The sequence below is a fragment of the Symphodus melops genome (assembly GCF_947650265.1).
Source record: "Symphodus melops genome assembly, chromosome: 15".
In the NCBI taxonomy this organism is placed as follows: Eukaryota; Metazoa; Chordata; class Actinopteri; order Labriformes; family Labridae; genus Symphodus; species Symphodus melops.
Genome location: NC_136705.1, coordinates 622,416 through 645,928, shown reverse-complemented (window position 1 = coordinate 645,928; position 23,513 = coordinate 622,416). Strand labels below are relative to the sequence as shown.

Below are 23,513 nucleotides of genomic sequence, written 5' to 3'. Positions count from 1 at the left end.
ACAGACCCAATGAATGTGGTTAATAATTGACAGATAAAGAGCCTTTCATCTGGAGATAGAAAAGACATATGTGGAGGAAACAGGGCTGTTAATTGGCTCCTGCAGAACAGAGAAGACAGCGAGCAGCGGTCAGACTGTTTGCATCATGCATGATGACTACAGGACAGGAGCACAAAATGTGTCCAGAAGGAGCTTCCACTGATCACTTGTGCTGCTGCCATGATCATATCTGGGGGGAATCATTGCTTGTATGCATAATGGATGTGTCTGTTGATGCTAGCTCTAAAAATCAAAGCTTCTTTGTGTCTGTGCTGCTTCTCCTTACGTCTTCTGACTACTCAAACACACTCACACCCTGATAGATAAAGAGACCATCAGAAGTCATGTATCCCATTCATACACATTCAAACGTCACTGTCAAGTGTTTGGCCCAAGGACACGTCGGACTTGTTGCTGCAGGAGCTGGGCATTGAACCTCCGGCAGAGACCTACAAAGTGAGCCACAGCCGCCCCTACACCACAGAGTCTTTCTGCATCAGCTGTCATCCCATTCATTACAGGCATGATACAAATCCAGTTCATCATCAGTTTGTTCATTCTTTGACAAAAACAATGAGGCTTTAATTCAGACTTTAATCATAATGTGAAAAGACTCGTTATCATGAAACTATAACAGTGTCATTTAAATGTGTAAAATCATCTTTACTCAAACAGGTAAATACAAAGAAAGCTCTTACTTCAGACTTTTTGTCAAATATTTTAAATCTGCTGTTTCAGTTTTTGGGCAGTTCTAAATAAACTCAGAGAGCTGACTGTGTCGTCTCTCCAAATATCTGTGAAGACACACACACACACACACACACACACACACACACACACACACACACACACACACACACACACACACACACACACACACACACACACACACACACACACACACACACACACACACACACACACACACACACACACACACACACAGCTGTTTTTAGAGATAAAGAAGCTGTGTCTAATCTTTTAAGTGTTGATTCAAACGTTGTTTTTTCACAGTGGAAGGAAAAGAAATCGAAGCAGCTGAAAACAACTTCATGTTTCTGAAAGAGATTTGACCAGGAGGGTCAATCACGTTTTCTTCAACAGAAGAGAAACAATCATCCGATTCTCCACAGCTGTAAACACATGTTTACAGTTAATGGGTTTCTGGGCTATATTTCACGCATGTTTGATACAGCACTGGAATAATGTCAATGTGAAAGCCGACGTTTTGAAGGATGGAAAACACATGAAGGGGTGTAATATGCTTCAATGCAGGCGGTCCAGTTTGTTTGAGTCTCACTGAAACTGATACTTGAAATAAGGAAACACATTTGGCTATGCTCGTGCACATCACATTCCTCCACACAGACGTGCACATACCTCCGCCGCCTTATGGACGTCCTGCAGGGCTGCAGGGTTGAAGGAAACACCGTGGGCACTCGAAGCCTTCTCCGATCTGTTTTTGCTTTTTTTCTCTGCTGGCGGGGCCGGCTCCACGCTGCCTGCTCCACACAGAGGCTGGATCAGACCTCGGGCCACGGCATCACACAGCAGCACAAACAGGGAACGACTCCTGAGAGGAACAACATAAAGGAAGCTGACATCAGAAGAACATGAGCGGACAGATGAGCTGGAAGGCAAAAACAAGCCGCACACTACATGGAAGTTCTTTCAGACAGTGAAAAAGGATTTGGGCACATTTTTCTAAATGTAAATATTATCTTCGACTTATCAAGAAACACAAATGTCAGTGAATATAAACATTCACATAAAAGTGCTGAGTCAGAGAGACGTTTTATCACTGGTGCTTTAGGAGAGAGAAGAAAAGAGCTGAAAGAAACATCTTTAAAAATCAGAACTTTGACTGTGATGAAAAGGAATTCTTTATCTAACATGAGCTGAGTAAATTATAAACGAATCATTTAGACTTAAACACCGTTAAAAACAAGACATCTGAAAAAGTGTGAACCTTTAAAGCATTATAAAATGAGCATGGCTTAAATAGAATATTAAAGGTTTCCTACAAGGAGCCATCTGAACCATATCTGCTGAGTGAAATCATTAAAGCTCTCTTCCTCTGTGATCAGTCAGCCAATCAGAGAGCTGCTCTCTTCCTGTGATCGGACAGCCAATCAGAGAGCTGCTCTCTTCCTGTGATCGGACAGCCAATCAGAGAGCTGCTCTCTTCCTGTGATCGGACAGCCAATCAGAGAGCTGCTCTCTTCCTGTGTGATCAGTCAGCCAATCAGAGAGCTGCTCTCTTCCTCTATGATCAGTCAGCCAATCAGAGAGCTGCTCTCTTCCTCTATGATCAGTCAGCCAATCAGAGAGCTGCTCTCTTCCTCTATGATCAGCCAGCCAATCAGAGAGCTGCTCTCTTCCTCTATGATCAGTCAGCCAATCAGAGAGCTGCTCTCTTCCTGTGTGATCATGAAGGAAACCTGCTGTGTTGAAGCTTCTCTGACAACAATGCAGCAGCCAGTATGTCCTCCTTCTAACTTTAGATTCTGCTCCTGAATGCTCTGGATTTGATTGGACCAGAGAAGGTAGGCGGGGCTTTGAAGGCAAACACAGGTGATTGTACTCGACCTTAAAAGCCTCTGGAGTACCAAACTAACACTGATTCTTTTCGTCCTCACAAGTCAAGGACTAACTTACTTTGCAAAATCTTCAAACTCCTAAAACTTTGTCCAACAGTAATTGATGCTGTAGTCAGCGTGGTTCTGTCCGACCTACCCAGTGCACTGTGTGTCTCGGAGCATCTGCACCAGACTCTGAAAGGTGGGGAGCAGACGCTGGTACTCTCCTTCTGCTAACAGGTGGCTGCTATAGTTCCAGAGGTAAACGGCTGCATTTGTTATCAACCACGGCTCACCGATCTCTGCTCCCAGCTCCGCCGCCCGCAAGAAGCTGCAGGTGGCGTAGGCAGAGAGAGCCTGGATCCAGTCTCTGAGAGAGAGAGAGAGAGAGGAAGAGTAAAGACAAGGAGCTGAGTTTGTCCATCGTGTCCACGCTGTCGTCCCCAGGAAACAATTCAACAAAGGGTTAAAGAGTCAGCAGCAGTCAAACATGAAACAACAAATGTTTCCCAAAGAGAAGGCTGATTAAAACCAGCAGAAGGTTGTGCAGTGTGAACACGGAGGAGGTGAACCTTATCTAAAGTAGGTCAAACCTAATGAGGCATTAGAAGCCTCAGTAGATGGAAGCATGGAAAGCAAAGTGTCGGCTTTAGGATGGAAATATTCCAGATTATTATTACAGTGATGAGAATGTGTTGTTAATGCTAATCTAAATGACATCAGATTGGGACTGTCTCTGAGAGTTTTGGACAGCTGGTCCTCTAAAGACACAGGAGACAGAATTCAGTTACCAGGTTTAGACTTGAAGAGATTGTGTTGTTGTGTATTCACTTTACAGGTCACATGATCTCCTCCTGTGTCCTCGCTCCTCTTCATCATGTGTGTGAAGTGTGTTGTTGTAAATCCACTCTGATCCTGTATTTGATCATGTCTATAAATCCCTCTATTTCAGCCCTGCTCAGAACAGGCTGTTTCTGTAGCTTTAAATATGTAAATGAGCTGTGTCTGACCACGCCCCCTCTATTTCAGCCCTGCTCAGAACAGGCTGCTTTAAGAATATTATTTCTGAACAAAACCAAATGAAATGACAACTTCGTCAAATGTTTTTTATTAATTGAAAAAACATTTGGGAAAAAAAGCTGCAAAGAATAAAATCATAAAACAAAAGCTGCAAAAGACACAGAGAGAATATGAGAGTTCTGAGGCTGAGTTTATGAGTGTGGTGTGCATGTTGTATTTTCACCTGTAAATAACAAAGTGAGGATCGTCTTCAGACAGACACACGCCTCCATCCACCGCAGGGACAGCGGGACCGTTCAGCTGCACCCCCTCCGTCAGCAGCTTATGAACGGTGGCCTTTGCAAAGAAATGTCACGGCTATATTAGATTTGACTCCTCCTGTTTGGAGAACTTCAGAATAAAAAAGAAAAGGAGACCTCCCGCTATGGGGAAGACAGCGTCTCCAGAGCCGTCAAAGCTCCGCCATAGCAGATCAAAGAAGAAGAAATGACTCAGGTGAGACGAGAAGAAGAAGTCTTCATCTGCACACTAAGACATGGTTAATCTTTTAGATTGATGAATTAGAACAAGTTCCTGTGTGTGTCATGGAACAAAGACAGAGGCTGCAGTGTGAATCAGAGTGCTGTCGAGGGAACATCTCTATGGACCTAATGAAGACCTGGAGCTGCAGCTTTGATGGGAAGACGACTGGACATGTCCTCAGGACAAACATTACTGTCTACTGTACCCCATGGGCTACTTTAATGTCACATAATGCACGTCTGCTCCTGCCGGCAGTCTTTGTTCTGATCCGGATCTCCCTCTACATAAACAAACATTATTCTCTTTATTAAACTGAATAAGAAGGACACAGTGAATGTTGGTTAATTTTTTATATTTGTATGACTGATTTCCAGAATAGTTTCCATCGAGCTAGTCTGCGGGGTTCAACTTTTTGTTCTTGTTCTTCAAATGTTGAAACAAGAAACTTTCCAAACATCAACTCTAAGAGCAATAATGCAGCGCCGGGCATTTTATAACAGCACAGGGATTGGAATAAACTGGAGGGACAAATGAAGAAAAAGTGATGTTTGTCTGTGACCTTGGCGTTCTTAGCATCGTGCTCTGAGTGTGTAAATACTCACCTCTGCACTGATGAGGTGGATTTCAGCTAAAAGGCGAAGCAAGTGTTTCACACTGGCCGGACTTTCAGTACAGCTTTGAAGAGCATCTGCACAGCTTTCTTCTGCTGAGGATTCACAGTCTGGATTAAAGACACAAAGATTTTATACAAATACAAGAAGTGGTCTCTTTTTTTTTGCTCTGTCAAAACTACTAATACTGTCCCTTCTTGCTGCCCAGCCTTCACAGTGCTAAAACCAAATCATTAATGTTAATCACTGTTATTATTTTAGATTCAGAAAAATTAACCAAAAGGTTTTTAAGCATCATGTCACCATCAGTCTGAGGATCTTTCATCATCTTAGTGTCAGTCTTGGAAATCTTCCGCTGGCTGTCATCATAGAGCAAGCAGAATCGAGAAGCTGCTCGGCACACATCCCAAACTTCCTGTTTCCTGGCCGTCTTCACCAAAGTCACCCACAAGCCCACCCTGTCAAAGCCAAGAAGACAACTGTAACATGTTTCCCTCTTATAGACGGAGGTCAGAGCAGGGAGACAGAAGCTCTCTCTTCATGACCAGAGGCTGTGAATCTGATGACTCTGCGCTCTCCTGACCATTAATCCTTCATTCTCTACTGTGACATCTTTTTACTGGACTGGGATCAGTCGAATCTCAGCTCGGAGCTATGATGAAGGAGATCTAATTGAAGGGTGCAGACTGCAGCAGTCACACCACAGCTTCGACTGCTTCAGACTTTCATGACTTTCTAATGTTCAATAACAGCAGGGGGTCCTACATTCAACGAAGCATCCACTGCTGATTACAGAGCTCATTTTATAATGCTTTCTGGGAAGCAAGGCAGCTGAAAATAATTAAGAAGAAAGCTCTACAAAGACAAGAAGACGAGTCGTCATGTTTATATGCAAGTTGATGTACAAACCTCTCTGTGTTGTTTCCTTGTGTGGCCAGGTGTCCTTCCGCCCTCTGCACACATGCAGAGTGATGCTGAGCCTTAGCAGAGAGCTGAGAAGCTGGTCCAGATCCAGGACTGCCTACAGGAACTACACAAGTGTTGGAGAACTGAATGCAAACTTTATTACTGGTGTTGGAAAAGCTTCTGCGTTTTCACTAAATTATAAATCAACACCATTTTCCAGCGAGCTTCCACAACAAAGTGTCCCAGCTCTGTGCGGCACAACTCCTAAGGCCTGAACGACTGTGTGTATAATTCAAAGAACAATGAAATAAATGTGCACTCATATGCAAAGTGAGACTGTTACATAAGGATTCCTTTTACAGTATGCCATCACCATGCAAGCAAAGGAAACCTTACTTGGGGACTATAGGTGTAAAAGGCCTCTTTAACTGTGCCAACTCATTTAAAACCAGGAAGTGACTGAATTCACTGTAATCCGATTAGACACGGACGACTGAAAACAGAAAACAAACTGGAGTTAGGACCTCGCTGTCGAACGCCTCCGCCAATCAGTCATGTAGTACTTTAAATCCAAAAGACTGGCAGTGTCATAGTTGACAGAATTTTTTAGATAATTGAACATATAAAGTAAAATGTGTACCCTGGAAACAAAGCAAAAGATTATAGGAAGGGGTGTGTTAAATAGGAATGCTCTTCCTACAGGAGCCAAATATTAACACTGAACTGTCAGCAGCACTATAGCAAACAGAACATGTATGTTCCAGCGAGAGGGAGGGGAGATGGTCTACGTGTAGCTCTCTCTGAGACATCAGGTCAACAAGGGTTAACGAGAATGGGAAGGATACTGAGGAAAAAGCACCTTTGACTAAATCTCAGTTCATTATGGAGTCAAAGTGAAACACTAAAGAAGAGGAGGACAGCCTGAAAACACCAAAGCACAACGCCTCCAGCCATGGCTGACCCAGAGACCAACAAAGAGAAATAAATGCATCTAATCAGGGATCGGGCTATTCAAGCACCTGCCTATGAAACGGAGGTCTGTGACTTTGACTGGAGCACTTCAAAGGAGAGTAATAGTCCAATGCCTGAGAGCTCATGGTGAGGGTTCAAACGCACACACACATTTTCTCATGCAGAAACCCCATGTTGTCAAACATCAGCAGAACAATATCACATTATTGAGGCGAGCAGCTACCTGATTCTTCTCGTCTCAAGAGATACGTGTTGCGCTGGCTTTGAAGCTCCACACACAGAGATTAAGTGACATCCTCTCGGGGACGCTTCAGGTTTATAGACCAAAACAAGAGGGGCCTCTAGAGACCGAAGCTTTGACCTGATCCTGCAGAAGGAGCCGTGGACTCGCTGTCAGGGTGAGTTTTTTGGCTGCTTCATTAAGATGGCTGAATGTTCATTTGATGCTTTGGAATAAGCCTCAGATCAAAGGGACTCCCTGAGCTCCAGCTCTATTGCTCCAGGATCCGGTGCAGCCATCGATGAGGCTTCCACTGTGAGCTACATGCTGATCTCAGAGAAATCACACACCACTTAGGAACTACTTTTAACTTTAACCAAAAAAACACCCACTTTCCAAAGGTGGAGACTCAGGTACAGATTCAAACTCAAGCAGGGAGAATCATTACCATCAATAATATCATCAGATTTCTAAAGTCCCTGCTGAAACACTGACTGAACCTTATATCTTCCTCTTTCCTCCCTAAATACACATGCATGACAGACAAAAGTGCACGTTAGCGCCTGCTATAAATAATAAACCCCACGATACAAGGCATTATGGGTAAATTATTCCACGGCAGTGAACTTTAACACTAATGTTAATGTGTGATTTCAAGAACAAAAGAAGAAAGCATAGCTTTTTATAAATCTGTTCTTTACTGCAGAGGCTGAGATGGTGAGGAACATGTGTGTCAACACTGTCACCATCATGTATACAGTGATATGTTTCTAACATCTACAGATCGGAAGGAGGAAAAGGTTTCAAACTGGGCGTGGAATGAAACGTTATCTGACCCACAGTTCTCAGTAAAAACAACACTGCAGGCTAATAAAGCAGAATCTTTACTTTTGGAAATGTTGTCTGCATCCAGCACCGTCTGGAAATCATCGGGAGCCAAAAGAAGACCCACAGCAGCCAGGACTGGACGGATACCGGCCTTATCTTTTGGCATCATGTCCTTGGCCTGAGAAAGAGAGGACAGAATGAAGACCTGAAACCTCATGAGACTCTAAATGAATCCTGCAGACCTTTTAGACTTTAGACTTTATTGTCCCCTTTCTCAGCGTTAAAGCATTCTCGGTCTGTCAGACACAGATTGGTAATAAACCTGCTGCATGAGCATAGCGGCTTTATCCTCGGCCCGGGGGGGCGTTTGGTAGACGGTCCCTCGGAGCTGCAGGAGGCGGAGAGCTGACGATAGTCGATCTTGTTGTTTGCCGTTATCCAGCAGCGAGGCTTTCTGGAGGTGAGTCAAAGCAGCCTCGAGGCGGCCCTCCTCCTCTTCAATCACTGCCAGCTCTGAGTGGACCTGACAGCGCATCTCCAGCAGCATGCTGGGAAAATAACACATTCAGCATGACCTAATGTGTTACACAGGAACAGAAGATTGTATGTGCTTTTAAGTTTGATTAGACATATTCATCATCCTTTAAAAAGGCCTAAATCGTGTCTCGACAGGATCTGATCTGCTAACATACGTCTCTTCAACAGATGTTTTTGTTTTGTGTGCTTTTTTACCTTTTCTGTTATTTAATGTCATTATATTAAAACAACTTGAGTTCAAAGTAAACAGCTCTCTGTTATATAATAAAGATACATTTAAATAAAGGCAGGGTCACTCATTTCCTCCTGATACACTTTTTAAGATGTTGGTTGAACTCGTCTTTAGGTCCTGACAGACATTAATAACTCAGGTTCTCTGAAAAAGGAACAAAGTAAATCCATCGTCTGTATCAGTTTGTAAGTCTGTAAAAACTTCAACCTGCCACGAGGAACCAATCTGATGCTCGCTCTCTACCCCTTGCGTGCACAAGCCCACACTCAAAGCCAGTTTGTCGGTGGCTCGTTTTTTTTACATGTATTATTTTTAAGTTTAGTGTTTATTAACAATGAATGAGACGACATACTTTGTACACGCGATGAGCTGAGGCTTTAGTATGTAAGTGAGGAGCGTGGTTTTAGACGGAGCGAGGGGGAGGCTAGTTTTGTAAAATAACCAACACTGCTTTTAAAGGGAAGAAATAAAGTAAGAAGAAACAAACAGTAAGAGTCAGAATAAATTAGACCTATGTTATCATGTTTTTATATTGTATCTAAAAATAGTCCTCTCGAGGACATAAATATTGGATTAGGCTGTGTGTTTTTATTTGAACTAAGCCACAGAGCAGAGCCAAACATATGTTCAGTGAAGTGCAAACACAACAGTATAAGTGTGCTGAAGAGCCCTGAGACATACACACACAACCATGTAACATGATGAATAAGGAGAAGCTGGGAACCTTTGCATGTCCTCCAGTACTTGGGAAACCCGGAGCAGAGGTGCCTTGATGTTTTTCCTGAGGTTGTGCTGTAAGAGCGGCAGGCAGAGGCTCCACTGGGTCGCACACACCGCCTGCATGGCCTGAGGGTCCCCCTCCCTCACTGCAGTCTGCAGCCACTCATCCAACTTCCCTATCTCCTTCAGCCGAGCCTGTGGGATAACAAACTCCAGATTGAGGATCGTTCCCAAAGCAGCAACAGAAAAACACTTTTATCACATAAGTGCTTGGACTGAATTAGAGGGAATATGTGTTTTAAAATAGTTTACAGTACAACATGAGATTACATGATCTTATGTCTCTTTAGAGTATTTTCATTAACAAAGACTAAATAATTACGGCTTCCATCAGCCTGACCCACAGGGTGATGGTGTTACTGTGGCCCGCACCGGGGGGAGATATTTCACATTTTCTATGGAGTGAAACTCTAAAACAAAACAAAGCTGAAGTAGGCCTTTAATAGAAGACTATTGTGTGTTACTGAAATATCAAACTGACACACATACAACATGATGACCGGGACTTTTGACTGCCAAAATCCATGCAGTTTATCTTTAGGTTCAAGCTGAATTTTGTGCCAAATATAAAGTCGTCGCTTCCAGGCGTTCTTGAGATATCGAATCAATTCATCACTGAGTGCAAGCGGACGGTTGTGCTAAATTTGAAGATGTTTCCTTTGGGCTTATTTGAGGAAAAGGATTAACAAGCATGTGACAGACAACATAACCAGACACAGCTGTGACTGGCGAAGAGGGATGAAGACATGGTGAGGTTATAGAGCTTTAATTAAAAGTCTCTGCTGAAACAGATGATGAGCTTCTCGATGTGTTAGAAGGTCTTTAAGACAGAGATACATACTCACGGGGGGTGTGTGTGTGTGTGTGTGGGGGGGGGGGTGGTTCTGTTCTGTTTGATTCACTGGCTTTAAACAGAATTAGATTCTAGAAAAATATTATTGGACAGTTAATCAGACTCTGCCACTGGGTCCACTGCCCACATTATAACATCCAGCAGAAACACATGGCTGATAATTCAAGCATATGATGGAGCACCTCCACACTGGCTTTGGAATAGTCATTCATCTTTGCTCCCCTCTTCAGGATGTTGATTTCACACTTGACACATTCCATTATTATGCGCTGGCCATCGCTCTGAAGACAGAAACACACGTATGATTTAAGGTATCAGTGTTCAGGATTCATACATGAATGCATGCATGCCAGATACACACACACACACACACACACACACACACACTGCTAAATGAGTTATCATTTCAATGGATTTACAAAAGAGCAAAAATCTTCTATGAAATAAGTTCGAGGTTACTGAAAGTAATCAGCAACCTCACAGCCGCTGGGCATGAGCTCAGCTAATTAATCTAATCTATTGTCAAGAGGGTATGTCGACTTCTTTGCATACATTTGCATGAATGTACAGTTACAGCATGGAGCTGAGCTGCAGCCTGAGGTTTTAAGAGAATATCGGACACTCACAGCCTCTCCCGCTGACTTGAGCTCTTTCAAACAGTCGGCAGCGACTTTCTGATGCTTCAGTTCCAAGGCCAGCAGAGCCAGCTCCAGGAGGAAGGCAACTCTGCAAATCCCAGATAAAACCTCATTTATACAAGTCACAACGCTGCAGTACAGTAATCTGAGCCATGTGCTGCCCTTAGGATATCCACATGTGGTTTCATGGTAGTGGGGAGATTATGGAGCAACAGAGCTAAGAGTAGGATATTTGAGTGGGGGACTTGAGGTCACAGACCTGTCAGCTGGATGGATGGGTGTCGGGCTCTGAGGACAGCTGGAGTCCGTAGATGCTTTGGCATGTTTTAGGAGATGAAAAATCTTCTCAAGCTCTTCTGTTGGTTTACTCTTGTTTGGTTCCTCCAAGCTGCTACAAACGTCACCACAGCATGTCTTAATATACAATGTGTACATGCATCCAGTTTTATGCATGCATCTGTATTTGCATGTTGGTCAAATCGTGAAGAAAAGCAAAATGACTTGAATAATGCTGATGATGGTGCAGTGGGACTGAGTCATGTAGTGAATGTTTAGAGCTGAGCTGAGGAGCCATAAGGAGCTCTGACAGGTTGAGAACATGCCTGCAGAAAGGGGGGAGGGCCTGAGACTGTTTTCACTGTGCACATCAGAAACAACGCTACTATATAATAAATGTACACAGGCAGATAATATGTGACACCACGGGCTCAGCTCAGAGGCACCAGCACAGGTTGAATGTTTGAAAACCTCGGAGCTCGCTTCAGAAACACATCGATGTCCCTTTGTCTTCTACGTATAAATAAAACAGGGTAAAGAAGAAACTCTGTGTGTGTGTGGGGTGGGGGGTGGGGGGGGAGCGGTGTCGAGGTTTCTCGCCTTTCTTCATTTCAAACATTGTTTTCTCCTGTTTTGTATCAGGTCAGGGAGGTAAGTGTTGTGCTTGAGTTTCACACCAGGAAGGACGATTGAGAGAACCATGAAGTCTACTGGCCTTTTCCTTTCTGTTACATTACCATGCGTCTGTGTGGACCTGGTTTTGTTAGTATAAATTTATTAATGTGAGAATTTAAAAGCTTTGGCAGTATTTTAGTTCAGTTTATTTCTTAAAGTTATGTTCCTCCTTAAGTTACCCAATAAGGTCAGATTACTGACTTTATTTATGAACCCTCTGGTGAACGCTGTATAGACACTAAATGTGAACATTAAAGAGAGCATGACTCTAACTTTTACACCAAGCGTTGTTCCATACAGACTGTTTCTTCAGAGAAGATGAACATTTTGTGAATCAGGGAGTCTACATGTAGCAGCCTCTGAAGCTAAGAAGAGCGGCTCAGTCTGCAGCAGTGAAAGGTACACTGCCCCTCTGAACGTGCTGATACTGAAGATCAGATACCGTTCACCGTACAGCTGTCCATTCATTCCTGATGAAAGACACCTTGCAGGCATTAACCCTTATATAACTGCCCTCCTTTAGGAGCATTATTGAGATTATAATTGATCACGGCAAAGACTGAACTTGCCCTATTTAGAAGTGGGGAGCATTTTAAAAAAGCCAACATGCAATCACAAAGAAGATTTTGAAATCGTTTAAAAGCAAGTTTTGTGATATGGGATCAAAAGCCTCTTTCACTGGACAACTACATCTACAGCACAGCAGCTTAGATGCCACAGGCTTTTATCGTGAAAGCAGGAAAATAAGTTGTTATGCAAAACAAGTCGACATGCAACGAAAAAAATGAAGACAAATAGAAGTGAGAGACTTTCCTTACTTTTCAGAATCTTGCATCTTGTAAACGCTCTTTTCAACGAGAACTTCTTTCTCCTGCAGATTGTGTTTCACCTAAGATGAGAAGAGTGAGGAGAAAAACACATGTTTCATACTCTTTCATTCTACGTCATAAACAGAAGTCCACAGATAGACAGCGTCCAAGTGACTGAGTGAAGGAAAGAGTTCAGTCTACTACTTCAGTGCAGAGTGGATTCAACATGTGCTCAGATTCAAACACTTCCTGGTGGGCGTTTGGTCCTCCCACACAGGCTGAACAACTGTAAAACTAGTCCAATGTTTAAAAGTGAAAATATAATTGGCACAAATGTTTGACCTACAAATAAAGAACAGCTGTTTACCTGCAACATACAGAGTCGTGGGTAAAGATGTGGTGAATTCGACTTGATGAATTGCTCTGTGATTTTGGCTGAACTTGCAGCTTCGTCCAGATTCCCAGAGTCCACCAGACATCGGATGAGGTGCCTGAAGTCACAGAGTTAGGAGACAACATTTACATAAAACACAGACATGATGGAGGATTAAGAGATACTGCAACCAGTCACTTTAACACCCACGCTATAACATTTATGTTCTGCAAAACATGACAAACAGTTGGACCTTACGTTTAAAGGAAGAATATGATAAAACAGCGTACATTAAAACAGACTCCATTAAAGGAGAATAAGAGAACAAATGAAGCAGGGAGCGAGCGAGCTGCTCGTTAATGAGCTCCACACGTCACCTCTTTGAATCGAGCACGAGTCTGGACAGAATCAGGACTGGACTTATTCATGAGAGGAAAGGAAGAGGGCACGGTGGGGTCACTTGCATCATAAGCTCAGCCCTCCAGCTGTGGTCTTGGTCTGCCACCTCCTCCAGACTCCGGACCACCTGCCTGAGGGACGCCACCAGGTGACCACAGCGCCCTGGCTGCAGGAGACGACGCACTGTGTGGAAGTACAGCACTGAGGCGTTGAACACCATGAAGGAGCATCTGCAAGAAACAAACCGCACGTCAAACAAGCAAACACAGAAGGCTGAATTATTTATCAGATACACATTCAAACCATTTCTTCTCTCAGTAAGACTCAATGGAGACCAAGTGTGGAAAAGTCCTGTGAACTGTAAATGTGTGTGGATGAAGCTTCGTCCAATGAGCCCCATGAGAGCAGCATGGAAGCCTCTCTACGTGAAAGAAGAGAAATTAATGAATTCAATGCACAAAGTGCGAACACACTGTTTGAGTGCTGCTAATTTATTCACCAGAGAGTGTGTTGTGTGTTCGTCTGGGCTGAATGTATGGGATATGTAATCCCACCGGTGTTAATGGGGCTTGCTCACTCAGCCCTTTTATTGACAGCTTATGAGTTCATTAGAGAGCAGAGTCAGTGTTGATTACCTCCAAAGGCTGAGACGCATTAAGTTTCACACTCGCTGTTATTTTATTCATCTTTAGCTTCTTCCTCATCCTGCTTACACAACACTTCACAAGACAGCACGCTGAATATTATCCAGCTTGGACATCATTTTATACTTCAACAATGTTCTCTGCAAATCAAAGCCTCACATCCCAGAATATGTGTGTGCAGCAGACTGGACCCTCATCGCTTAAAGAGAACCTCATGTGAAGGTTTTACTTTCTCTATGTGTATTTAAAGGTGCACCTGCGCACTATAGATGACAGCACTAATATGACAGAAGACGGTCCAGTTGTGAACAAAGCCACACTTCTGAGGACGTACGTACCCTGGGTCAGATTTTGCAATTTCAATTGCTTTGAGAAAACTGAGCACAGCCTCTTCAAACTCCTCCTGAAATAGAAAACAAGGCAAAAGAGGGAGGGAGGACTTGTCACATGATCAGAGAAAACAACAGAGATAAGGGCAACTGTTTGATGAAAATAAAAAGTTCTTAAATATGCAGAGAGAAAAAAGTTAAAGGCTTTAACAATTACTTTGTGAAAAAATGATTTTTTAGGTGCACATAAGTACAGTACATTTCTACAGTAAATCTGTGTATCTCAGTGGCAGACACACACACACACACACACACACACACACACACACACACACACACACACACACACACACACACACACACACACACACACACACACACACACACACACACACACACACACACACACACACACACACACACACACACACACACACACACACACACACACACACACACACACACACACACACACACACACACACACACACACACACACACACACACACACACACACACACACACACACACACACACACACACACACACACACACACACACACACACACACACACACACACACACACACACACAACCCCCTTCAGGAGACGTGACCAATTAAGCGTCCTCACCACAGTCCCAGCGCTGGGCGGTGACTGGAGCTGGCCCTGGCAGAGGTACGCTCGACACAGAAATTGATTCGCTGGCGGGTTCTCTTCAAAGAACATCTTTAGACACGCTGTGCTTATCTCCAAACAACCCAGCTGAAAACACAGAGAGAGAGAGAGAGAGAGAGAGAGAGAGAGAGAGAGAGAGAGACAGAGACAGAGAGAGACAGACAGAGAGAGAGAGAGAGAGAGAGAGAGAGAGGGGCACAAAGGCCAAACAAATATACATTTAACGTCACCAACAGTTCACTTGTGCCAGCAGCTTTTTGTTGGGTTTGATGCATCATTAAAAGCATTTAGAAATGGCTTCATGTTTGTGTGATGCACTTTTATTTGCGATGCAACGATCAGGACTGCAGGCTGTTGCCCTCGAGAACTTCAGCACTGATTTAATAAAGTCTTCTGTTTCCTGGGGGTTAACACAGTGCAGTAGAAACGATGACCAACCATTCTGCCTATAATTATTTAAATCCACGAGGTTTTCTTTATCAATATTTCAGATCATAAAAGAAATAAAAATAGATCAGTGTGTTAGAATATGTCTTTATTCTGACTCTTCTGACACTGACTCAATGGGTTCATTACCTGCTTAAATAAAGGTTAAATAAAATAAACTAATATTGTCATGTGCTCCTGAAGAGTATTTGGGTATTCTTTTACGACCCAGATTTGACGGCCAAATGAAAACTGGAAATAAGAGAACAGATTCAATCAGTGCGTTTCATTATTCAAACGTTTCTCTCATCTAAATCAGTGAATATTCATCACCGTCCTCTGCTGGGAGAGAACAGCCCGACTTAGCAAAAGAAAGTTACTGTACAAAAACTGTGACATAATAAGATCTGTGATCAGACTTTAGCAGCGAGAGTCTTGCAGAGTCATTCTCCTCTCGTCAGAATACTCGAGCATTTACTCACCTTTAAATATTCTCTGGTTTTACACAAATAGAACTCAATTAGCCGGACTGTAAAACATTCATTGATTATCGGTCCAGTCTCTAGAAAGGGAGATTAAATCTGATCATAGATCTGACAATAAAGTCCATGTTCCACTATTCACTGGGACTGCACAACACTTTGTTTAGAAGAATAAAAACAGATATTTATTTTATGAATATGGATTATGCACAAAGAGCAAGTTGGCTGTTCAAACATAAAAAATTCAGATTAGCTCATTACTTGGGGAAAAGCCTGTGAGATGAGAGGAAAACGTCCTTTTAAAACGACACACTCTAGATGTGTACTTTTTATCCAAAGTGTGCCACGGATTTAAAATGTGAAACCTTAAACTATACTTAAAGACTTAAAAGAGATGTGCTGCCTTTACTTTCCAGAGTCTGACGCATGTTTCATTATGGACGCTGCCTGAAACATCAAGTCTCCTGCTGTCATGAAAAGATGAAAATATTGTCATCTGATATAATGTGATCACATGATAAAAGGTTTCAGTGCATGCACTTAAGTTTACTGTCAAACACACACAGGTCTCCAGATTCATTCAAAGACCTTTTGACAGATTTGAATTTCATCTGAATTCAAGTTAGTTGATATAGAAAATACAAATCTGTAACAAGTGAAATGTATTAAAAGAAAAACACGACTATGCAGCTCAACTGTGTCTGACCTCCTTCAAACCCGCTCTTTAAAGTCAGCGACCACGACTGATTTATTCCACAGATGGGAGATTGAAGCGTTGTGCCAGGACTCCTGGTTACATCAGACTGTGGCAGATTAACGATGAGGTCAGAGCCTTGACCACAAACACAAACTTTGTTCTGCTGCTGGTTTGTCTGACTGAACTATGGTGATCATGTACTGGAGGAAGATTTGACCAGGAGTGGGCCTCTCTGACTCGAGAGGATTTGTGAAGTCCTACCTGGGTTAAACAGCTAGGACTCTGAAACATGTCCCCCCCCCTTCATGCGGACTGTAAACTGAACCTTTGCAGGGACATGTCCGGGTCTCAGTCTCACCTGTAGAGCTGCTTCTGCACAGACCACATACAGGTCCGGGGTGATACGGGGGGCTAGTCTGCTGGTTCCGGTGGACTTTAATAAACTGTAGGCTGACTGCAGAGCTCCAGAGTCTGAAAACAAGAAAAGAATAAAATGTTGTTTGAGCCCAACTTAATAAAGTGGTGAACTTTGAACAGCTGACAAACCTCGTTGCTCTGTTGCCTTTCTGAGAAAGTGATGTATATCCATGTGAGGAAGGTTATCAAACTAATACATGTAATCAGGACTTAGCTGTTAGCCAGGTAGGATGAGACTCGTTTCTATATATTTACAATTTACGCAAAATGTTTGAGGTGAAAATGATTCAAAACGATCAATCCCTCCGTCCTGAAAGCACAAATATACTAATCATTAGTGAAAGCGAGCTCGGGTCAGCGTAGGCTAAGTGCTAACCGTTTAAAACGGTTGGTATGTTTGGTATCGTTGCTCGGCAACCGCGTTGCGTGACTACGGTGCCTGAATGGGACAAAAAGGATGAGTTTTATTGACTGTGTTTTATTGGAAAGTGTCAAACTACAAACATATTAAATTCGATGTCAGAAGCTATTGATTAACGAACTATATTTTGGATAAAAGTTGAATAAGTTTCATCGTTAAAGAGCCAATCAGGCTTTCTTATATTGGTGGGTCAGCTGTTCACTGGTCATATATTTTATTTGGTACTTTTTGATTTCCTTTTAAATACAAACGTTTTACTTACAATAATTGTGGTGGTGCTTGGATGCTTTTTTTCCCTTTTTTTTCTTTTGTATTAAATTTCAAACACTTTTGGGTCCAGGCAGCCTCGTGGTTAGTGCGCATGCTCCATGTACAGTACAGACGCTCCAGTCTCAAATCTGACCCCTGTTACTGTCGACCCTCTCTCTCTCAGGTTTATGACCCTAACCACTGTTTGATCTCTAAATAAATGCATGAAACGCTGAAAAGAAAATAAACCTTTAAAAAAAAGGTTTTTGCAGTAGATATGAGTAATAGAGACAGAAACGGTTTTGATTTGTCTACTGGACTTTCCACGTAATACATTTTCATTAGAAAGCAAGCTCTATAGCCCGAAAGACATGAGATAAAAAACTTAATATTGAAATGAGCTCTCTCTCTCTCTCTCTCTCCCTCCCTCTCTCCCTCCCTCTCTCTCTCTCTCTCTCTCTCTCTCTCTCTCTCTCTCTGTGTGTGTCTCTCTCTCTCTCTCTCTCTCTCTCTCTGTGTGTGTGTCTCTCTCTCTCTCTGTGTGTGTGTGTGTGTGTGTCTCTCTCTCTCTCTCTCTCTCTCTCTCTCTCTCACACACACACACACACACAGCACCTCTTCATGCTCGTGGTCCCAACGCTTCCTAACATCAAAGTGCATCATTAGAGCCACTCAGTGTGCAAATATAATTTTCTTGGCCAAACCAAATAAGTCTTGTGATGTGACAGCGGACAGAGTTGGACGGCCTTTAAAGCTGTAGCTCTCCCTGTAATGGACTTGTGGTTCCTAGTTTATGGTTTTATTGACAGAAAAACATGTAATATTACCTGACAGTATTTCAGCGCAGCACAGAGAGCTCCTCAGTGACCCTCAGCGTAACTCCTTTCTAAATACACATAGAGAACATTTAGCCTTTGGAGTGGCTCATCATTATTTCTGTAAAAAGGTCATTCATCACTCACTTAATGGTTTGACTTTTATTCATTGTTTAAAATTTCATAACTGTTGGAGCAACAACAGTGCTCTCCTGATAAATGTAAGTTAGTGCTCAGTTGAGCTGCGGAGAGACACACCTTTGCTCTGAACATTTTTAGAGCATGAATAGTGAGGCTGTAAGATAAATTAGAGCATGCAACACAACAAGTTTAATCTTTGTGTCAGTGCATTGTGGAATAAATTCCACTTATCTGTAACATTTTCTTAAGTTAAGTGCTTATTTAAACAGATTCGGTCTGAACATGCACAGTCAGTGTCTTTTATAAAGTCCATGACAACAGTTTATTTGGTCTTTTACATAAATGATAGAAGAGAGTGTGTTGTTGGCCCAGCAGCCCTCGCAATCTGGACAACACAGATGGTGCTCAATTATGATGAATAATCGCTAAAAATGTTAAATGTGTTTGTTCAGCAACTCATCCTGCGTGTTAGAAGAATACACCTGTCCCTTCAAAGAGTCTACAAGAACCTGTACTGATTCATACTCCTCGCCAATAAGTCTATAATCTCATTATATTCCACAGAAATCAGCATCCAGTCCCAGCACGTAATGTGACAGGAAAACCTCACTGACAGCCTCAATGTTGAGCTCTTTAAAATGGATTCAGAACTTATAGTTTGTGCCAGTATATCCCAGGAAAAACATCTTCATCGAGTCATCGAGTGATTGAAATTCAGTTCTGAGACAGAGTTTGTTCCATCCAGCTTGTCTGTAACCATTCAAAGAGCTATTTCATTGAAAGTCATCATGTTTACCAATGTTGGTGTCATATCAATGTTCACTGACCACGACCCTCACAAAAGAGCATAACCACGTGTCACAGTCTTTTCGGTAGCACTGACACACACTCAGGTGGAGAACAAACAGCAGTAATGACATGAATCACTCGCACGAACCTAAAAGGTTGACTCGGACCTGGAGGCTCGAAAACATTCCTCCAGATAAACACGATGAGTCACAACACATTATTTTTAATTACTTAGAAATTATAAAAAGAACATTTTCTGAAAAGAAAAAAAAAGACTTATAATGAGTTGGCTTATACAAATGATCCTTAAGTACTCGTAACGTTTGCAGCTCTCGCTCCTTTTATTCTCTTCAAGAGATTTGACCGGGCAAACTTTTGAAACGCTTTGATTTATAAAAAATATTGCACTGGCATTAATCAAAACACAGAGTCACAAAGAGCAGGCGGTGTTTTGAGAACAAATCTTCAACAGCTACATGCACATTTCACCTCTCATTCATAATGAATCAAAGCGGCTCTATTGGTACTTTTTTTCACATTATCCCGTCCCCCTGACGGTGTGGTTTCCACATCTCTAAAATTTCCCACAATACCTCCATATCCCGAAGATGTTAAAAGAGCAGGATCAAATCAAATATTGATCAGCTCTGAAATTGTAATTAATAATTGAGCATGTTTCCACATGTGAAGCTCACACACACACAAGACTGGCAGCAGGCAAACAGTGGTTACATCAGCTCAGAGACCGCTGGTTCCTCCGCAGACACGAAAGTCCCATTACACTTTACTATTTCGGTGCATACAGTATAGAAGTACATACTGTCATGCTTTTGGACACAGAGCCAAAACATCTCATGTATGATTGAAAAGAGCGATGTCTTTATCTGTATGTTTTTAAAACAAGTCTTTTATTGAGATGAGACGCAATGCCAGGAGAATCTAAGTTTACTGTCAGGAGTTTTAGATGCGTCTGATTGAAACCAGCCTCAGTCCTGCTGGGGAGAGGTTTTTATGGAGAGCATGCTTTCACACTTATAACGACCTCAACACGTGTTAAAGAAGGCATAGACTGTTCTCTTCTTCTTAAATCTTATCTGTAATATTAATATTAAATTCTTCATATCCCAAACAGAGGCAGGGAAATGAGTCCATGCATTCTTTTCAACCAGGTCAGATCAATGAAATGCTCTGCATGCAGAGTTATCCAAACAGTCTCTGAGTCAACCACAACTTGTTCAAAAGACAGCAGCCAGAGTCCACACACACAAGACAATTAGCTAAACTGTGAGGCTTTAATTAAATGATTCTAATACAATCACAACAAAACATGCTAACACGCTAATGGTTTCTTCAGACACCTTGTTTGTCATTTAGTCTGCCAACATGAAGGTCCTGTTTACACAACACTTTCTGTGTTGTCCATGTGCATCGCTCCTCTAATGCATGCCCACATGGGGTCCGGCCCACATGGGGTCCGGCACACATGGGGTTAGCTTTTTTTGTAAATATATCTATCTATCTATCTATCTATCTATCTATCTATCTATCTATCTATCTATCTATCTATCTATCTATCTATCTATCTATCTATCTATCATTAAAAAAGTGTAATCTAAAGATCTAAAAATCATATTCCTCAGTCAGAACAAACAATACTTAAAATGCAGACAGACAAAACTTCAATCAAAACATTAATGTTGATGTCTGCAACTGGTTATGAAGACCACCCACGCTTTAGAAAAAACTCAATCAGCCCAAGATTTTAATCTGAAATTTAAACAGACGTGGGTTTTAGTGATTCAAACAAAGGCATCTGAAATCCACAGTGTATCTGCTGAGACAGCCCACGTTGAGCTGGGTATAATTAGTTCTTCATGCAGTAAAGCGCTCTGTTTTTAAAAAGACATTCAGTAAAAAACAGTCATTGATTGGATAATGAGCCTCGGGCTAAATCCTAAGCCCCTCTCTGGGAACCCAATTGAAATCCGTTCAGGCAAAAAATCAATAACGATAATCAACTTACTGCCCAAGCAAAAATAATGGAGAGCTATTGTGTTTCTATAATGCCTCTTTTCATTTGTATATCTGTGTATAATAATGTTCACTTCCCTTAAGGAATGTGCTGTTGTTATAAGTAAAGCTAATTAGCGAGGTGAATCATGCTGAGGAGCGTTTAAATACATCAGTTACACCTCGTCACGCAAGTCCAGTCATTCTCAGTCTTCTTGGACTTTTCATCCACTCACGATTCTTCTTCAGATCAAACAGCGTCCTGTTCCCTCAAGTGTCCCACTTTAAGCACCAACATGCCTCCACACAGTTAAGGTGTTGAGGTTTTCCCGATGTGCCAACTTCAGCAGGATGGCATGTGAAGGTAATCTGGGCTGTCAGAGCCGGACACAGTTTCTTATCTTTGTGTTCACACAGCTAACGAGGGTATTGACTCGCTGCTCATGCTCTCATTGGCAATGATGGCTGACACTGATTGGTTTAAACATATCCAGCGTGGGGATCGGATTTGATGGCACCCTGGATGCACACTTAGCATTAACTGACACCATACTCAATCCTGCACAGCACGGTTTGCTGATTTGGTCTCACGCCATGAAGATATGTCATCAATATGAAGTTAAACAGAAACAAAAAATAACGGTTATGGCGGCACAACCCACGTACAGAGAAATAGCACGTGTAGGCAGTTTGCTTGGACATGCACGCTCTAGTCTTTTTTTCCCATAACTGCATAAATCAAAGTGATGAAGTGGCCTTGGTTGGTGCCCACCTGTCCTCGCTAAATGATATCTGGGATATATCAGAGTGCTGATCTCATTTTCCAGCAGCCTAAACCTGATGTTATGTAGTTTTTGTGGCATCTACTGTAAATGGACTCTTTATACATGAAGTTATTAATTCTGCTGATGCTGCAGTTTAGTTCAGTGCATGTTAGCTTTGTGAGTGTGTCACATTATCTGGCACCCATGCAAAGACAAAGAGGGCCACAGAGGGAGGGTGGGTCCTAAAGGACAGTTTCACAGTGTAATCAGCCCACTGATTAAAAAAGCCTGAAGGTATCTGATGGAGGTTAAGGAACTATGGAGGAGTGATTAATTACTTGCACGGTCAAGTGCAAAGAAGATGAATGAGAGTTTCCTTTCCCCAGCTGGAGTAGAGACACTCATAGCAGTGCTGTTATGTTTGATTATTCAGAGTGATGCAGGATGTGCGTCTTCTGCTATCTGCATTTTCTTTGGTAGAATTGTTCAATTTATGGTCAAAACGTGGACGGTACTGTACTTCAGATAGTGCACGAACATGTTGGAGCTTATGGGCTCAATGAAAACACAATAATTGCTCTCGACTTTAAACTGTACCTCCACGATCAATTTAAGAAGAGCCAAGCTGTCTCTTCATTTTCCATTTATCCAGCACTTCTGACGGGTGATGATCAGCGAGCCTGCCAGCGCCGCCTATGGACTTTAATCCTTCCATCGAGATGGGAGGAAGGATAAGCCGAGCTGATTGATCTCATATGGAGGGTCCGACACCTCCATCTCACGGCCCTCCTCTCAGCGTAGTGACTGGCTGTCGTATGTGATTAGCCACACTCTGGTTCCCCCGATGACAAGCATCAATAAACCATTTAGAGCTGCTCTCTTACCTCCCATCCACTGCTGAGTGACAGAGCAGCTCGACCTGACCATCAGGGATTATTATTCTTGCTTATTGGCACAGATTTTCTGTAGCTTTTGCTGCCTATAGAAAACAGCTTCTCCACTGAAGTTTGTCTAAAGGCTTTTAGTTTCCTGATGTTGGCTGAAGAATGACAGTCTGGTCTTTACATCTTAGAAAGTCCGTCTTCACTGAGTGTTTTGTATTGGCCAGACTTGCAGAAGTGATTTGTATTTGGAAGTTTATCACTCAATTTGAAAATGCACCGCCAAATATAAAACAAGATGCTGCAAACAAATGAAGACTTTAGTTTAAAAAAACAAAACGAAACAAAAATCAAGACATGGCTGTTGAACTGCAAATATCTACAAAACTTTATTCATCCATACTGACAATTTGGTTCCTCTTTCAATTTAGCCCATGCATACATTTACAAACAAACAGTCCCCCAAACAGGAGGCCCAGGTTCGATTAGCGCCCCACTCTCT

General features: G+C 42.4%; 2 protein-coding genes across 2 annotated transcripts in view; both read right to left on the bottom strand.

Moving 5' to 3' along the window:
• Positions 1 to 12,982, bottom strand: part of cfap46 (cilia and flagella associated protein 46) — a 42,357-nt gene extending 29,375 nt beyond the window's left edge. The window contains exons 1-14 of the mRNA XM_079363307.1: positions 12,865 to 12,982; positions 12,507 to 12,577; positions 10,997 to 11,128; positions 10,726 to 10,825; positions 10,282 to 10,380; positions 9,191 to 9,381; positions 8,020 to 8,245; positions 7,758 to 7,875; positions 5,681 to 5,801; positions 5,075 to 5,229; positions 4,763 to 4,866; positions 3,862 to 3,974; positions 2,776 to 2,988; positions 1,420 to 1,612 (exon numbers count right to left, since the gene is read on the bottom strand). Of these exons, the coding sequence (XP_079219433.1) occupies positions 1,420 to 1,612; positions 2,776 to 2,988; positions 3,862 to 3,974; positions 4,763 to 4,866; positions 5,075 to 5,229; positions 5,681 to 5,801; positions 7,758 to 7,875; positions 8,020 to 8,245; positions 9,191 to 9,381; positions 10,282 to 10,380; positions 10,726 to 10,825; positions 10,997 to 11,128; positions 12,507 to 12,577; positions 12,865 to 12,873 (1,845 nt within the window). The 5' untranslated portion in view covers positions 12,874 to 12,982. The remainder of the gene's footprint in view (positions 1 to 1,419; positions 1,613 to 2,775; positions 2,989 to 3,861; positions 3,975 to 4,762; positions 4,867 to 5,074; positions 5,230 to 5,680; positions 5,802 to 7,757; positions 7,876 to 8,019; positions 8,246 to 9,190; positions 9,382 to 10,281; positions 10,381 to 10,725; positions 10,826 to 10,996; positions 11,129 to 12,506; positions 12,578 to 12,864) is intronic.
• A 259-nt stretch (positions 12,983 to 13,241) lies between these two features.
• On the bottom strand, positions 13,242 to 17,157 carry LOC306836344 (cilia- and flagella-associated protein 46-like). The gene is made up of 5 exons (XM_079363369.1): positions 17,071 to 17,157; positions 16,883 to 16,995; positions 14,875 to 15,006; positions 14,252 to 14,316; positions 13,242 to 13,499 (listed from the first exon to the last, which is right to left on the bottom strand). The coding sequence occupies exons 1-5, from the start codon at positions 17,111 to 17,113 to the stop codon at positions 13,295 to 13,297; spliced, it is 558 nt and encodes a 185-aa protein (XP_079219495.1). The 5' UTR covers positions 17,114 to 17,157; the 3' UTR covers positions 13,242 to 13,294.
• Between the last annotated feature and the right edge of the window lie 6,356 nt (positions 17,158 to 23,513).

What these genes read in the sequence shown, in the direction of transcription:
- LOC306836344 (XM_079363369.1), bottom strand. Translation starts at nt 17,113, where the DNA reads ATGGATATACATCACTTTCTCAGAAAGGCAACAGAGCAACGAG. An exon ending in GTGCAGAAGCAGCTCTACAG is followed by an intron (nt 15,007 to 16,882) that starts GTGAGACTGAGA and finishes CTGTGTTTTCAG; the next exon opens with CTGGGTTGTTTGGAGATAAG. An exon ending in ATTGCAAAATCTGACCCAGG is followed by an intron (nt 13,500 to 14,251) that starts GTACGTACGTCC and finishes TGTTTCTTGCAG; the next exon opens with ATGCTCCTTCATGGTGTTCA.